At 39.3% G+C, this 18,153-nt stretch overlaps 1 protein-coding gene across 1 annotated transcript in view; it reads right to left on the reverse strand.

Annotated features, from left to right (window-relative positions):
• LOC137997571 (pre-mRNA-splicing factor ATP-dependent RNA helicase PRP16-like) overlaps positions 1-18,153 on the reverse strand; it is a 31,698-nt gene that overhangs the window by 7,832 nt on the left and 5,713 nt on the right. Inside the window, exons 4-18 of the mRNA XM_068843653.1 lie at positions 17,227-17,300; positions 16,760-16,915; positions 15,547-15,732; positions 12,980-13,138; positions 11,749-11,898; positions 10,282-10,362; positions 8,197-8,358; positions 7,085-7,231; positions 6,478-6,576; positions 5,279-5,390; positions 4,494-4,556; positions 3,181-3,336; positions 2,758-2,858; positions 1,445-1,491; positions 1,072-1,234 (exon numbers count right to left, since the gene is read on the reverse strand). Of these exons, the coding sequence (XP_068699754.1) occupies positions 1,072-1,234; positions 1,445-1,491; positions 2,758-2,858; positions 3,181-3,336; positions 4,494-4,556; positions 5,279-5,390; positions 6,478-6,576; positions 7,085-7,231; positions 8,197-8,358; positions 10,282-10,362; positions 11,749-11,898; positions 12,980-13,138; positions 15,547-15,732; positions 16,760-16,915; positions 17,227-17,300 (1,856 nt within the window). The remainder of the gene's footprint in view (positions 1-1,071; positions 1,235-1,444; positions 1,492-2,757; positions 2,859-3,180; positions 3,337-4,493; positions 4,557-5,278; positions 5,391-6,477; positions 6,577-7,084; positions 7,232-8,196; positions 8,359-10,281; positions 10,363-11,748; positions 11,899-12,979; positions 13,139-15,546; positions 15,733-16,759; positions 16,916-17,226; positions 17,301-18,153) is intronic.

Below are 18,153 nucleotides of genomic sequence, written 5' to 3' on the forward strand. Positions count from 1 at the left end.
CTATTCCGCAATACGGTCAATCGAACGCGCCCTTAGTTTCGCGGAAAACAGACTTCTCAGTCATTTTCTTATCTGTGTGGCAGTGTGTGGAGAATCGTTGGAGTTTTCCTCAACCTTTTTGGATAAAAAGAGCATAAATAGATGGAAAGCTGCGAAAGCTTGAATTTAAACGACTGAAAACGAGAACAATGAGTTTTGTCAGCGATATCGAACATTAAGACGTGGAATCAATCGGATCTCGCGCGCAAATGTGAGAAACAGAGCTTGACAAAAATCATGAAAACCTCTTTGGTACATCAAAACAGGGGGAAGAAAAATCGCTATCGAATAACTTTTTTCCACACTTATCAGTACATTGTGGAGATTTTATCGAGCAAATTAAAAAAAAAAAAGAAAAACAAACTGTCATATACACTTTAACAGTTGCTGTTGAATGTTCTGTTCTGTTGTGATTGTGTTTCATTGGCCCTGAAAAGCCCGTATGGGGAGTGGTCAATTAAGTATGTATTGTACTGTACTGTACTGTACTGTACTGCATTACAGAAAAAAACAAATTCTCCGCACTTGTCCCATGTATACTTTGCTCATGTCCAGAAATAAAAAATAGTGACCTTCTGGAAATACCGGTACCTCGTATATTTGACTGCTAGATATACTTTATTTGTCAAAGTCTATGTGTTTTGAAGGACCTTAAAAATCGAGGAATTTACAGTTCTTTGAAAACAGCGCCGCAGTTTATGACGTCAACCCAGTATTGAACCCATCCCCCTCCCTGCAAAACCAATTAGATAACGATTCACGGTTTTCTTAAAGAATTAGTCGAGGGACGAGTGAAGAGAGTTATGTTGTAGCAGAGGAGACTGATGGTTGAGGCGACTGGTGATGAAGGTGATAGGCAGTTCAGGCTGATAGAGGTGCTTACTGAAATATGGTAGAGCACGAATGTGATTCAAAACCAGTAAACGTTCATAGTTGATCGAAAATGCTGCACAATAGAAGGAGGTAAAGCAAAGATATTTTTGCATTCGTTTTAAATAGGTTAACAGCATTTTCAACTTTAACTGTATCTACCTGAGGTGGAGGATCCATAAAATGAAATTCAAGTAAATTCTGGACTCCAAGAGACTTGAGAAGGAGAACAACATTGGCTAGGTTGGTGCGTTGAATCTCAGGCACCGTGGAGACCAGCAGCTCGTTTTTGTAGGAGCTTTCGGTGAAAAGTCTAAAGCACTGGCTGAAAAACAAGAAACGAAGAATGTTCAAGGTGTTTAATGTGTGAGCTACTACCGAGTTGACTTCACCTTCTTCTTTAAATCGACTTCATATAAAAAAAATCAAAATGGTACGTAGTTTTCCTTATTGCATAGATAATAACCAATTGCATTATCAAGACTCCCGACGTTTGAATAGACGTATGTCGCCGTTAAATGGAAAACAAACATACCCAGGTCCTGTTCTTCCTGCGCGGCCGGACCGTTGATTTGCATTTGCCTGTGAGGAAAGGAAAAAAATGACGACAGTGAAATGAAAAAGGAGGAAGATGAGAAGTTAATGCAATATTTCAATGCACAAAAACTCATTTAAAGTTAAAAATAGGTTAATGATTGGACAGGTTTTCCCGTTTGACCCCTTGTCCCCGTAAACAAATGTAAAATGAATGAAATTAAAGTATATATTTGGAGTTCGGGTCACAGATGAAAGAGGGAAGTCATCCTCGCACTTTTCTGGAGAGTTTAAGCAACTATCTCTTATATAGACACCTCAGAAATTTAGGCGGCCATCAACGGGATTCGAACTCATGACCTCTGCGATCCCAGTGCAATGCTGATCTACCAACTGAGCTATAAAGCCGCACAGTTGGGAGCAGGTAAATGAATTCGTCATGGGTTACAATCCCGTTGAGGGCCCCCGAAAATTTCAGGTGTCTATAAATTGCCAGATATGTGCGAGGATCACTACTCTCTTTCAAATGTAAAATGAATTTGAATAAATAAAAAGAATATGTAGTGGGACAATCATTTCTTCATGAGAGGAGAATCTCAGTGTGGCCCAGTGGTTAGGACGCTTGCCTTGAGATCCCGGGATCCCAGGTTCAAGACCCGTTCTGACCACTCGTTGAATTTGTTCCTGGTAGTCCCTGGTTCAACCTCCCAGCTGCACTTGTAAATAGCCAACTAGTACTGGTTTGCCTCCGGCCAGTTGGGATTCTTAACAGTTGTTGTTGTTGTTGTTGTTCTGTTCCGTCGTTTCGTTAACTGTGCTTCATTGGCCCTGAAAAGCCCCATTGGGGAGTGGTCAATTAAGTATGTATTGTAATATTGTAATGTAAAATGAAATTGTGGATTCTTTATCCAATGACTCTGACATCAAATCACCAAACTATGAGGTGTGCCGTCAGCTGACGATGCTAACGAAAGATGGTTGACATGATGAGGTGAGGGTTCAAGTCACAGACAGTACATAATCATAAACGAGCAGCTTCAGACAGTCGACCATTTATCTACACATGGACACTTTGAATTAGCCTCCATTTCCATGCTTGACCCAGTCTAACTGTGACAACACGAAACTGGCAGAGTGGTTCTTGTATTAACAATGCCTCAGTTGTCTAAAAGGTGGATAACGCTATCCACTGGAAAAATCAATATCCAGTGGATAAGTCATAGCGAAACCAATTGCGCTGTCCACTGGATAGTGATTTATCCGCTGGATAGCTAGCGTTATCCACCTTTTGAACAACCGAGGCCAGTACAATACCTGGCTGATGGGGTAGACTTGCAAGGCGTCCATACCAATTTTGGGGTTAAATACTTTTAATTTGCAATATCCAGCATCCACCACAAACATGATTCCGTCCACTGAAAATGCAAACAACAAGCAATCGTGTGTTTCAGTTCTTTGGTAAAGAATTGCACGAAGTCGGTGTAATGTCTTAGGATTTTTCTGACATAAAGAAGGTAAATTTTGTTGCTTTAAAAGGAAACCGAACGAATCAATCCGCCCCAATTAGATTCGTTCGAAGTATTCATTCTAATGATTACGTCTTAGCACTCATCATAATGATTAGCTCTAAGCACTGATTTTAGTGATACAGAATTTGTTCAGGAAAGGTTAGCCTTTATATAAGGTCAGAATACATTTGGTGGGACCGCCTGCAATTCGCGTTTATGCAATACACACCGGTAAGCGAAGTTTCCGCGATGTTGGTTGCTACAATGCACTTGCGTACGCCATCGGGCGCTTTCTGAAATATCTTCGCTTGTAAATCTGATGGTAATTGTGAATAAATTGGCAAAACGGCTAACGGTGGCGCTTCGTCTACCTCATCCAGGCGCTCTGTAAAAGAGAAAAATAATGACAACTAAAAATCAATAACTACTGAATCTAATAAACGAAAGAATAAATAACTGGACGAATTGATGCATGTATAAATGAATGAATGATCGAACAAACGGATGAATGAGAGAGTGAGTGAGTGAGAGAGTGAGTGAGTGAGTGAGCGAGCGAGCGACTGACTGACTGAATGAATGAACGAACGAAGAAATGATTGATTAATTTGAATAAATGAACAAAGGAACCAATAACCCTAAACTTGCTTATAGAGAAAAACCATAGCCAGTTATTTTTGGATTGTGTCTATACAAGAACGGAAAAATCCTGATAAATCCTAAGACAAATTCAGATCCCCACTTAAATTACGAGTAAGTCAGAAGCACTCGCGACAACTCCCATAGTAACTCTACGTCACAACATTTTCCAGAGGTCAAATTATCTTTAGACAGAGTTTTAAGTTCCTTTCGGATCGCAAGAGTGAGAATTCTCAATCACAGGGGTAACAATTAAATGTGAAAGACTTGCCACTGAATAAAACAGTTCGGTTTTGAAATCAATCTAAAAATTGAGAGATTTACCATCGCGTCCACGACAAAGGTCAGGCTGTTTGGTTTTAATAGACCACATTCGCATTCTCAGCATTGGACTGGAACTAGCTTGCAATGGGGGCTAATGCGGGGAAATCGTTTCAAATGGAAGTACTTTTTAAAACATTCAACCGCATTAAACTCCATTGCAAGCTAGTTCCAGTCCAATAACTGAGAATACGAATATGCTCTAATTAGTTTCTGCCCGGTTAGCATCAGATGTCGAGAAATTTATTACGACAAGCAGATGCCTGCTAATCGCCGTTTCCCGTTTACGCAAAGCTAAATCACTCCATTACTCGATCAGTCAAAGCGCCGAATCAGCAAATGACTCCATGCCATAGGCTCTTGGTAAAACGGATGATCCATTGATAGCTTAACTACAGTTGTTTCGTTTCCGTTGTTTTCATAAACCTCGTATCTTGATTCGCAAAAAAGTAAACAAACATCTCCGTAAGGAAAAGGCTAAGGAAAAAAGTCTTCAACGCTAAGTCAGTGATTTCCTTAAACACACCAAAATAAAGATAAAGATTAAATATTTTAATTTGTCGTCAGTAAATCTGTCATACTTACCAGTAATGAGATCGCAAGTGACTTCGATATCTTCTTGGCCAGGCATGAAGATCAAAATATCACCTTCGAAGGATGAGAAGAAAGAAGAAACAGTTATTCGAAGTTCTCTTGGCTTATGCTGATCACATAATCAAAACACTCAACAATGCAACGCAATGCAATGCAATGCAATAACATACTTAATTGACCACTCCCCATAGGCGTTTTTCAGGGCCAATGAAACAAAATCAATCAACGAAACAAAAGAACACAACAACAACAACAACAACTGTTAATAAACCCAACAGGCCGGAGGCAAACCAGTTGGCTATTTACAAGTGAGGCCGGGAAGTTGAACCAGGGACTACCAGGAACAAATTCAATGAGTGGTCAGAACGAGTCTTAAATCCGGGAACTCCAGCTCTCAAGGCAAGCGTCCTAATCACTTGGCCGCACTGCCTCCAGCTTACAAGATCAAGTTAAACCATTTTAAAGTTTTCGAAGATGGTTGTTCCAATTTACATTGGATAAAAAAGAGACTGTACACGCTCCTTAAAACTACCGGAAAACGAAAACATTGGCAGAAAGTTGTAATTATAGGGCCACTCACACGAGAAATATAATATACTACATGTACTTAACACAAAACGCAGTTTTCGTAAGATGCAAAATGCTCGTGTGATGGAAGACTAGAAGTTGTTTGTTCCATGACTGAGCACCTAAGGCATGGGTCCTTTCTACTTCTGCCGTCACAGACAATTCCTACAACCGCAAAATACATTAAATTTCACATGTATCAAGAGTACCTTTAGCTGGAGTAAGATGGATCTGTAAAGCCTGCTTCACAGCACCATCCACGTAATCCTCAACTACATTCTTGCTGAAAAATATATCAACGGGAAACGTACGGCCTGGAATCTGCAACAACAACAACAACAAATTTAGTCAACCATGTAAATAGTTTAAATGAGGAAACACGGTATCATGTAACGATATATTAATTTTATCAATAACATGTGTCTTTCAAGGCGACTGTTGGCGGTGGTGATGGTGTAATTTGCCCACGAGCAAGATAATACGGGACCTTAAGATCTATGACGGCAACGTCGACGAAAAGGTCTCCTCAAAATATTACTTTGCTCTAGTATAAGTCTTTGGCGATTATTCCATCTAGTTCACGTCCTACAATGTGAGCGAAGGATCTAAAAAATAAATTGGTACCAGCGGTTTCAGAGTAAAAATAGAGAATGAATGATTCTCTGTTGCATGCTTATGTTGTCGTTAAAATTTCAAATTTCACGTCGTCGGTTATGCATAGTACTGCAAAAACGTGTGTTAAAATCCGCGCTGCACGTGCACGTCCTATTTTAACCAATGATATCGTTGTTTTGTGGCGTTGTTTTTGCCGTCGCAGTCGTCGTATCTTAACCTCCCCGATGTGTTGGTTGCTTGGCAACAGGTAAAGGGACAGCCAAAAAGAAGTTTTGATTCCTTTCCAGAAATGGAACCTTAGACCTCCTAACATGGACAGGATTCTCCACCTACTGAGTTACAAGAAATCCTGGCAAACAAGGTCGTTAAAGATTTGTGTGCTATTAAAATATTCCAAAAGATAAGTCCCGCACAACGAACTTGGATTTATAGAATTTTAAAGACATCGTGAACCAAAACGTATAATCCTTGTCAGAAGTCGTTGGTTAACCTCGAAGAAACAACATTTTTCATGCTCACGATTTATCTCACTTATGCCCACTGGTGTTAGCTCAGTAGACAGAGCATCTAACTGACATGCGGGAGGTCCTCTCTTTTAATATTCACTTCACAAGGCAGTCTCTAGCTACCTCATAACCAGAGGGAGTGATTGAGGAGTGTAAGTGGGGAAGGGGGAGGGGGGGAGTCCAAATGTTCCCAAACCACAGAAAAAATAGAAAAAATAGAAAAAAACGTTTGTCCCAACACTTTCACGTAATTATATTGGTGAGAACGACATGCCCATTGCACTCACCTGGAAGGTAGGGACATTACCAAAGAAGTCAGCAAATTTTCGAGCATCCATTGTTGCTGATGTTACAATAAGTTTCATGTCTCTTCGACGAGATATTACCTACAAAGGAAGTTTGCTTCAGTGCAAAATTTGGTTCCATTTTAAAGGGTGACACATCAAAGCTAAGAGAACAACCTCGCTTGTCTATCTTGACTAAAAAGAGATCTTGACTTTCCGTCAGAGTAGACACGGGAGCCTTAACGACTTGAATGTACAATATAGGCCATTTCAAGGTTACTGTTTGCCTCTTCTTCAAAGCGAGTCTTGATGCGGAACCATTAAAACCAAAACAAGTTTGCTGTGTACAAACAAAGTCGTTTTCATTTCAATAGTTTCACAATAAGTATCTCTTTGAAACCGAGGCAAATTGCAGTTCGGAAATGAGCTATTATAGATTACCATTATTACAATTACAATTATTATTACTGAAAGATGAAAACGAAATTGATCATCATGGTGACGATGGTTGCGATGGTGATGACGATGATGATGCACGTGGTCACGATGACAACAACAACAACACAGAAATACAAAGGCAGTGAGTGTACTTTCCAAGCACATCACATACCTCTCTGAGAAGTCCAAAGAGCACATCAGTGTTGAGTGACCTCTCATGAGCTTCATCCATTATGACGACGCTGTAATGATCAAGGTCCGACTCACGAAGAGATTCTCGCAGAAGAATACCATCCGTCATGTACTTTATTATAGTTTCCTAAATCACCAGCCGCAACCAAAAACAAGGATGTTAATTTCTCTCCAAAGAACATTTCGTTTTAGGGGGAGATCCTTAACTACAAAAGCGTTGCCATGGAAAACTTGACATTGTCATTTTTAGGTTCCTTTAATCAAATGATTGGCCTTTTTTACCAAGTGTGTTCGATTGACCATTTCTTCCGCTGACTCCAATGGACACATTTGGTATAATTCACGTGATTAAAACAGAACAAAGCCTAAAGCTTGAAGGACCGATTGTTTAAGCGAAGTCTGGCTTAGCCCACGATTTGTAACAATCATTTTATCTTCCGGTTCGTGAAAAGGGTTTCTTCAAGTGATTAACTACTTTGCTTTTGTGTTTTTCCCTCCTTCGGCATTTGTTTCGACAACACCCTTCACCCTGCTGAACTCTGTTTAAATACCTAACAGTGCAGCAGTGTCCCTGTCTTTTAAGCAAAGGGTAGGACCAGCCAACACATGAATGTCTATACGGTTAAATGAAAACAAACCCTCGGTGTTTTTTTTCGTCAGGCTTTTATTTGTTTTCTAATGAAATGCGCTTCAAAGAAATGGTTCTAGTTGTGCAGGCGAAATCTGGAGATTGATCAGTTAAAAAAGGTATGCTATCCATTAAAAACGCTACTTCGAAGGTTCTCCCACCTAAGCATTTCAAAAAGGTTGATAAAATAGCTTCTTTAGCAACAACTGTTCTTGATCTTCCTTAAAGTGCCTATGAAGTAAAAAATTTCTTGCTCTAATATGATAGTTAAGTATTTTCTGATTCTAAATATGTAGGTTTTAGGCAGTAAAAAATTCGCAACGCGGAATAAATGAAACCGAAAGTTTCAAATTTGGCGGCTAAAAGTGTCTCCATCTTGCGCGCGGCCAAAACGATCGTATTACAAGCCTTGTATTTCTCCCTTTGAAAACCTCCCTGCAAAAGCGGAATGACAACTTTCTTACCTCAGAAGTAACATCCTCAAATCGAATAGCATAACCCACTTCCTCTCCAAGTTTGCAACCAAACTCCTCACTGACACGTTTAGCCACAGACATAGCGGCCACTCTGCGAGGTTGGGTACAACCGATCATTCCGTAGTTTGTGTATCCGTCTTCATGCATATACTGTTAAATAAGATTGGTACAGTAACTAGAATGTCTCACGCAAGCTATTACGCGTATTCGATGAATTTTTTATCCCATAACACAGCGACAATTTATAGGCCTTTCAGTTTGTTTGTTCAAGATAACTCAATTTTCACGATCATATAGACCGAATGCATAAATGGCAGCCAAAAAAAATATATTTTTGTTTATGTGCTAATTAGACTCACTAGCCTCGTTTGCATGTACAAAATACAAAAGAAATGTTGTTTGAGAGCGAGGCTAGTGAGTCTAATTAGCACATAAACAAAAGAATATTTTTTGGACCGCCATTTATGCCTTCGGTCTATTTCATGACGCAACAAAAAAAAAATCATTCAAGAATAAAAAAAGGCAGTCTGTTTACTTTATTACGACAACGAAATGGAATCCCAGATGGTGAACTACACGCACTCAGAAAACCACAAAGATTCAACTCTTAAAAGACGGTTATTTAAGTGACTACCCCTGGGGGCTTTTGTTTCCACTCAAATTATCACAGATATTTAAAGCGATTTTTGGCGCGAAGAATTATCTTTCGTGTACTAAACAGTCAAATTTGTTTCCGCCTTTCTTAAGCACTTCGAACCGCAGCTTTAGCAGGTCCTGAGGCATCGTCGCGTGCACATTCTTGTAGTATTTGGCAATGCCGGAGGATTGTTCTTTATGTCCTTTTACACGATTACGTAGATGTCCGCGTGTGTAATCTACACAACCTGCATCACACAGGTCACATTGAAAACTATAAAAAAAACACTGCTGATTTACAATTGGTGGCTTTGTTTCTTTCACATTTAGCTCACGTTCAATTTTCCGGATCACAAACACAAGCTGGATGGTGGGTGGTGTGTACTCTTAGACTCAGATTTTTCTTCACAATATCTGCTGAGATTTGATATTTAAATGGTAAAATTAATCGAACCGTGCCATCTGTCTCTTTAGATGGTGATAAAAGCTGCTGCCGGTCACAAACCTTTGTTACCGTTCGTTTTTACAGTTTTATTCTTAAAAAAATCTATAATAATAATAATAATAATAATAATAATAATAATAATAATAATAATTATTATTATTATTTATTTATTTATTTTTACATAATCTTTATTTTTTTTACATAGCGCGCTTCAAGATCTCAAAGCACAACAAAATCTCAATGCGCTTACATTTGAAATACCAAGAATCCTGTCACTGCGTTGAATGCAGAATAAGTCACAAAATAAATTAGCTGACCGACACTGCTTAAGCCTTCTCACTTTTTTGAAAATGGCTCGCTATTAAAGAAAAGCGTTAGTTCGATAAAGACACGAGGATCCTCGGAAAGGGGCCCGACTAATTTACCACATCCCTTCACAATTTAAATATTTGAGCCCCCGCATTATATCAATTGTTTAAACCCATCAACAATAGATGAGCTTGGGGACTGGTCCCTGAAGGTAAAGCCACAACACAAACCGAGCGTAGGGAAACCATGACAAACCTGTGAGCGGCAACCACCAGGCCCCGTCACACTGAACAACAGTGGAAGATATTTACCACAGGAGGGATGGGTGGGCCGGGGATAAAATCGGCGAGAAATGCCCAGTAGCGGGATACAAACGCAGAATGACTTGACATCCGAATCCAAGCTGTAAGCGAGCGAGAAACTTATGTCCGCAACCCCTGGCCACCACACACGCCAACCCAGGGTAAAACTGCTGGCCAGCATTGTTTCGAGTTTAACTTAGCCTAAATACCTTTAGCCACATATACAAATATGTATCTAAAGCGTTGGACACATAAGTGTGTTCCAGGCTATGGGTCTGAACAGTTCTTCCACGATGTCCTTTGAGTGAACTGGTTTGTTATTTTCCGTAGTTAACACAAAGCTTCATTGTCAGCTTGAAACGAAATACTTAAGAGACAAACCTGTGTGAGTTGAGTTGTTTTTCCGGATCCTGTTTCACCAACCACAATGACAACCTGGTTATCTCTGACTATGTTCAGAAGCTACAACGATAAACAGAAATAAAACCGATGAACAACTTGATCAAGAAAGGTCTTTAACTTCAACAGAAGGGTTTAAAACAGGTGTACAAAAACCAAAGAGAAAAAAGGCAGGAATACAAGGAGAATTTGCAAAACTTAAGCTAAAAGATTCCTGTTCTCATGGTTATGATAGGAGGTAAGATAGCATTCCTGTTCTCATGGTTATGATAGGAGGTAAGATAGCATGTCCAATTCACATTCAACACTTATGAAGAAAACCTTCCATCCAGCTTATAATTTTAATATCTTTTTAATGTTCGCTAGGCCGACGAGTACCGGAAAACAGACCTCTGCCATTGGTCAAAACTCACTTTGATCCAACCGCCGTCCACAACCTTTGACGGCACTATTAAACCGCCCCATGATATGTTTGTTGACTGTGACTTGAGCCCGCTGTGTCCCGCATATTCCTTTACAGTAATTCCGCTGTAAGACCACACAACATGACGTATCACGCGCACGTGAAGATTCGGTGGCTAAGTAAACGCCGCGCATGCTCAACATAGTGAGTTTCGACCCTTGGAAGAGGTCTCTTTTCCCGTACTCAAACGTTTTACTCAGAACGTGCTCTGATTGGTCGTAGATCGATCAGTCCCAATACAGGATTAAACGACCTTTGGCTCATTTCACGGATCTTTAGCTTCTAGCTTTTGCACAAGTATTTGACATGGTTCAGTCTGGTTTGCAGGACTTCAACATGCTTTTAATGACGTAATAAGGTGATCAAGCAGTTTCATTTTCTTCTTCTTTCAATAGATTTCAAAATTCTAATCCTCGATGGAACACTAAACACGTGCACGGTTGCAACCTGATAAAACTCAAGCACTTTTTCGAAAAGATGGCCGACAAGATGGCTCAGTCGCGGGTTCAAACCACGGCCAAACCAACACTGTGGAGTGCTTTCTTTGTAATTCCGTCTGCAAATGGTAAGACTTTCAAGTCTTCTCGGATAAGGACTAGCCCCCTCTCAAAACAATGGTTCGTAAATGGGAGGTTAAAGAACCCATACTGTTCGAGAAGTGTAGAAATTGTAAAATCCCAACAGGTCCACATCAGCTTTCTATACACTCAATAAACAAGGCATGTTATTAAAACACACATTTCTTGTCCTCAAAACAGCACACATAAAGATGTGTAGAGAAACAAACCTTTTCATGTGTAGTTTAAACACCAATATATACTAACCTGCTTCAACAAATTAAAAAACAAAACAAAATCACCGTTAAAAGCTCGATTTTTTGTAAAAGAATTGACTGCATTTGTACCATGTGGAATGAGAAAAGCATGATTGTATGATTTTCCACTTTCACGATAGCATCTCAGGTTTGCATTTCACGCCTACTGTACCTCCTCTCTTATTGCAAATATCGGCAAGTACTGCCTCTGTTCTTTGATTGACTTCTTGGCCGCAAACTCGCTGCTTGCCTCACTCTTGTCTTTCATGTGTTCAGCAAACTTTTGGTTTTCTTTGTAACTGTCCTCGTCTTCCTTGCTATCCTAACAAGCAAGCAGGAACGTACAGTTACTTTGGCAAAGCAAGCAGAATGGGCTACATTGCTTTGCCTGCCGATAAGATTGTTGTACTTGTAATAATCAAAGGGTGTTATGAGCTATAATAAACTCGTGAACATGTGGTTAATATTTCCTGTAGAGTAGGATAGTCAGATGATGAATGCCTGCCGCTCTTATCCCAAAATGAAATTTCAATCTTTTATCGTTTAGTTACTTGAGAAGAATCCAACCTTCCTTGAATTTTTTTCGGAATAAAACACGAGGTTTCCCTAATCGGGTTAATTGTGTTGATAAATGAAAAAAAGTGTTTTTTGTCTCACCAAATGCTTTCAAATAAAGAAATATCCACGCCAGAAAAGAAAGCATCAATTTAAAACCATATCAGTCCTACACACATACAAAAGGTTCTGGAGATTATTTCGACTGCAAAAGACGAGATTTTGGGTGAAAAGGACGCACATATCAAATATTGTTTAAGCAGAAAATGTACATCTTTATTTTCCTGATAATAGCTGCCAAACGCCTATCTCTTGACATAAAAAAAAAACACCCCTATGTCATCGCTTGCCCCATAAGACATAATTTTCCATGTAATTTTGCAGGGACTTAGCCCCTAAATGCTCCCTTAACGTGGCTGTTCTAAGTCTTCCGCCGACTTCTCAATCTTGTTTCTCTTGAAATTCCCACTATGACATTTCGGCATGTTTGTGTTGTTCTGTGAAAGTCCTGCTTTCTACTAACCATTACACACATGACATGCTCAAGCCTTGCGTAATGGTCAGCGGGAAGACAACAACAGAAGAATTTTGATAGGAGACTGATTACAACAAATGAGATATGGGAAAATGATCTCCTGAAGCAAACAATGACAAAGCGAAAAAGACAACCAGAAGACAAACGACAGTAAAAGAAGTTCATCTCTGCGGTGGGGAAAGCAACAGTTTATAAGGAAGGCATTACATGGGAGATGACAACCTCTGATTAGAATTTACGTACAGTGTAATGCATTACTTCTGTTCGCAAAATATAAAAAGAGGTTACTCTTGCAAATGAGTACTACACACACCTCTTCTTGCTCTTTCTTGACACCAAGAATATTTCCAAGTTTAGTTCCTGCCAATTCCCAGTGTTTGTTTTGTCCCTTCTGTCGCTCCTTCTGTTCCCGGTGCAAACGGACAACATGACAGCCTTTCTTGGAAATCATGGCCATGTCTGATGTTGAATCCTGCAATAACATTGTTGATTGATTGAATGATGATGTATGAACCCCTAGATTCATCCACCAACCAAAACACAGCACATCTGGGACTAATTCCTATACTTTTTAAGTCTAGCATTCTAAAAATTTGCCGATTTTTTTCAAAAATTAGAAAAGCCAATTTTTATGAGGTGCAGAGATGGCGCAGTGGTGAGAGCACTCGTCTCCCAACAATATAGCCCGGGTTCGATTTCCAGACTCCGCGTCATATGTGGGTTGAGTTTGTTGGTTCTCTACTCTACACGAAAGGTTTTCTCTGAGAACTCCGGTTTTTCCCTCTCCTCAAAAACCAACATTTGACTTGATTTGCGTTAAATAAAGTTCCTTTCCTTTCCTATACTTCAGCATCACTAATGTGTATGTGTAGGACTACAGATAATTAATGTGATAAAGTGTGATAAACTGTTCCCCCAAGAGGAAGACAAACATTTGCATATAACCTGACGTGAAACAAGGCGGCTAGACCTTACACTGTAACTCGATGATACACGGTTCAACATTTGTTGATGAACAAATGTTGCAGCTCTTGTTCAACAAATGTTGAACAATGTGAAATGTGTTGAAATGTGTTGAATGTTGAAATATGCCATTCAACACGTTGAATGTTGTTGAACGATGTTGAACGAAAATAGAGACCAGCTCTATTCCGTTCAACACATTTGTGCACCATTGTTCAACATTTGTTGAGCAACAATTGTTGCAAGAACCGTGAACCGTGTATCATCGGCTTAAGACTTAACGGGATACCTCATGTTGGATATCAAAATTCGGCACGCCTCTAACTACTTGCATGTGTGGGCATACAGTGCAGGGAAAAACTTGTCTGATGTCAGCTCCTTCCTTGCTTGAAAGCCCCAGATATCGAGCAATGTCTCACAGAAGCGAGAAAAGTTAAAAGAAGAGAATTTTCATTCTTTTGTGATATGCAGCGACCTGCTGTTTGCTATTTCAAGAAAAGTAAGTAAGTAAGTAAAGCATTTTATTTATACGCGATAACTAAATTACAGCATTGCTGATGTGGTCATGTAAAACGCCATGCTATTGTGGCTGACCTTCCATGGAGTTTAGACAAACAATCATGTGCAGAAATGCACCAAGTAATTAGATGCACACAGATTTCAATCAACGTTACAAAGTGTCCCCTCTGCTCTTTTCCCCAACTTCAACAAAGTGTCTCCCAAATGCTGCTCTTCAAGTAACGATTAACTGCTGCATTTACCCAAAGCTAAAAATAACGCTAACCTTCACGCTTACCTTACTGTTGAAAATAGGTAGCAAATGCTTAGACTTAAAGGGACACTTTGTGTTGGATGTCAAAATTGGGCACTCACCCAATTAGATGCCTTTCTGGACATAAGTGCAAGTTTTAGAGGCCACAAGTTTGCAGGCAATATGCCTGGTGTTTAGGGTGCTGAATTCGCAATCAGATACTCAGGCCACATTGTGCATGTATATTCTGTGGTCCCGACTTCAATTCAATTTAGCGAGCTCACTGACCTGCTCCCAACTGTCTGGCTTCATAGCTCAGTTAGTAGAGCATTACACCGGCATTGCAGAGGTCATGAGTTCGAATCCTGTTCAAGGCACCTGACAATTGCTTAAATTGTCTAGTACACATAGATAAGTGCAAGCATCACTTCTCCCTTTTGTCTAAACCTGCGCTTCAAATAGATACATTTATTGCATGTACAGATACTGTACTTTTATTTATTTATTTTTACTGAAGTGTTGAGGGACAAGGTGCAAGGACAGCATAATAATGGATAATTATTATCCAAGACTACTAAAACGTCAAAGCACTCCAAGTTGTTCTTTCAGGGTAATAAGTTTCTTCTCGGTTTTTAAAGACTCTGAGTTTAAGTCTGGCTGCAGTTTTAATGCATAACCTCCTACACCAAAGTCAACTCAACTAAAATGTGCAATACGCAAAATTGCAAATGGGAAAAAAAAGTAAAGTCAATTTATTTAGCATCGGTAGTTCCTTCAGTTACGAAACTGGTATCAATGGAAAGCCGACGGTGCGCTTTTTACCCCCCTCCCTCTGTCAGTGCTCCATTTCACAGATATTTAAAGCTATTGCTACACGGATCAGAGGAAAGTCGAAACAGTCCTTGAAGTCACTGAGGATCGAACTGGGGACCCCTTGCTCCAAAAGCCGCGCACTAGCCAAATGAGCTACAGTAAGCCTGCCAATGTTGATTTTTGAGGAGAGGGGAAAACCAGAGTACCCGGGGAAAAACGTCTCGGAGCAGAGTACAAAACCAACAAACTCAACCCACATAAGGCGCAGAATCCGGGAATCAATCCTGGGCCACATTGGTGGAACGCGAGTCCGCTTACCACTGCGCCATCCCTGCTTAAGGAAATACATGTACCTTAACAGGAATAACTGGTTCTGGTTGTTTTGTGAAGACAATGCGTCCATCTAAGAAAGGAGGAACAATGTTATGGACCAACAGATGCACTCTGGCTTCCTGTTCATCGTCAAAGTCATCATCCACTTCTAACTTCTGCACCACACCACTTGTTAACATCCTGTTCGTTTCCCATAAGTCATTATCCTGAGTAGAAAAATACAGGTTCTTATTATAGTTAAATCTTATTTAGACTGCCAGGTTGTCATTCAAATAATGGCCACAGTGATTATTCCATTGGGATAGCTATCCATATTGCATTTCCAGACTTTGAGTAACATCAAATACTGTTTTTAAATAACATGTGTTGGGCAAATTAGGTCAATTACATGTACTAAAATAAATTAGTATATACCACACATGTGAGTGGTGCTTTCCACACATTTTGATTGGCTAGCTCAGAGATGAATAGCAAGTATGATTCACAGCTGGGCAAATGTGGAGGAAAACAAAATGGCTTCCTGTTTCACTTCGGTTACAGAGGAGCAAATTTTATCAATAAACTCTGGTGATTATTTGCAAGACCAGTATATACCAAAACAATAATAAATTATTCCCCTAATTGTCGGTTAAAGTGGTGGATATTTACCTCACCACTTCACAGCTCAAATAAATGTCCACCACTATTCACCTCCACTTCGGTGGATGACTGTTAATTGAAACTATCCGACAAATGACAGATTCATATAGCATGTTACCGTAAAGATCAATACAACAAATAATTCAAGCACACTTAAATATCTTTTGTCAGTTCTTCAATCACACTCAGCTCCATCAAACAGTACTGTATTGTCAAGAAGAATATTAAATTATCCAGACTGTAAACCCTGTAACCTGCTTCCACCCTGGATCTCCTCTCATAACACCCCAAGCTTCTCACACCATATTTCCTGGATCAAATACTGCTACACTTTTTCTTGGGCTAATTCCAGGGAGGTACATTGTACAACATTTCACTTATCATTTACATGTATCTAATTTAACATTATATTTAACTAAACCTTGAAAACATCATTAACATTTGTGTGTGTCTCTATCTCTTTCTCACTTGCAAACGAAAACCATGATGTCTCAATAATTTATGACTAAGGAATGTCAGTTTCAAGATTGAGTTGTTCCCTGATGTACTTTTTTTAGAGTAGTTGATCATCAAATAACTGCTCAGTGTATTTACCTTGTTGATCTGTCGTTGCTGTGCAGACATTCTTTTTACTGCTTTCTTGGCCATGTTTTCTTCCTTCTTTTTAGTATATTCTTCACTTACATCAGCAAAAGGATTTTGAGTTTCATCATAACCAGAGTCCATGTCATACCATGCTCGGTCTAGCCTCTGCAAATTCAAATGGTTGCTTAATATGTACTTTCAGCACAAGCTATAGCTATGCGTAAGTGGAATTATTTCACATAAAGTTTGCACTAGTTCAGCAAGTCCAGTACTTAAGTGGATGTCACCACAGTTGTTGTGATAAGGCAAGCTCATAAAAATGTTAATGGATGAACATGGGAAAAAATTACAATACCTGATCTTGCAGAGCAAATGAAAAAAAGGGTGACTCAATGATTTTTAAAAATAAGAATTAAAAAATCCTTGTTGCACCCTTGAGCTGTTTACTGACAAACGGAATAATTTAACTGTAGCACCTTTTGTTCTTCTTCCCACTCCTCTTTGTCAACATCAGATGAAAATCCTGTCTCATTCCTACCATTATCAGATCCTGAAACCCAAATTACAAATGAATTACCATCATCATCTTTTTGTATGTGTGCATATTGTCTGAGTAATAAGAAAAAACAAAAGCTACAAATGAAATTTAAAGAAAAAGGGGATTGGTATGTAACTGCTTCAATTTAATAGTTTAAATGAACCAAGACATCCAATGGGATTCATTAAGAAAACCAACAGAAGTGGCGTAATCCAAACAGTCCATCTGCAAGATGTTCCCCCAGCTTTAATACCAATAAGGATTTACAAGTTACATGTAGTTTGCATAGTGGTTAACTAATAAAATTAATTTAACAAAGCTCACTTGCATGAAGAAAGCAACAAAAACTTTGCATTCACAGGTTGTAAGAACAATATTGTGGAAGGACAGTAATGCACAACTGTTAAAACACTTTAACCCATTGACAACTGAATCGCCCTTGACCGCCCCCAAGTAAAATCGTCTTCCATTAGACATCTAGTAAAATCTATTAAGTCTCACTCTCAGGGATCAACTGGTTAAGATGTTTTTCTTGGTTAGTTTATTTAAATTGGAGCAATAAACAGCACAAGACAGTGTTACATGTATGCAAGTTACTGAGAATCTAGTCTTCCATTCCGGAATTGCACAGGGAACTGGGGCAAGTTTCACATTTGAACCAATCGATAAATTGACACCATCACATGAAAGATAACGTTAAGATTGGCCATCTGTCCAAGTTCGATGCTTTTAGGTCAAAAAGAGACCAGGTTATGGACTTTAAAACGTAGTTAAAAATCCATACAAACGTCTCTAATTTTGAGGCTGTGTCCCCCCAAACCATATAAAACTCTTAAATTTTTTTACGATTTCTGTAGTATTCATA

The sequence above is a fragment of the Montipora foliosa genome, chromosome 1 (genome assembly GCF_036669935.1).
Source record: "Montipora foliosa isolate CH-2021 chromosome 1, ASM3666993v2, whole genome shotgun sequence".
Taxonomy (NCBI): Eukaryota; Metazoa; Cnidaria; class Anthozoa; order Scleractinia; family Acroporidae; genus Montipora; species Montipora foliosa.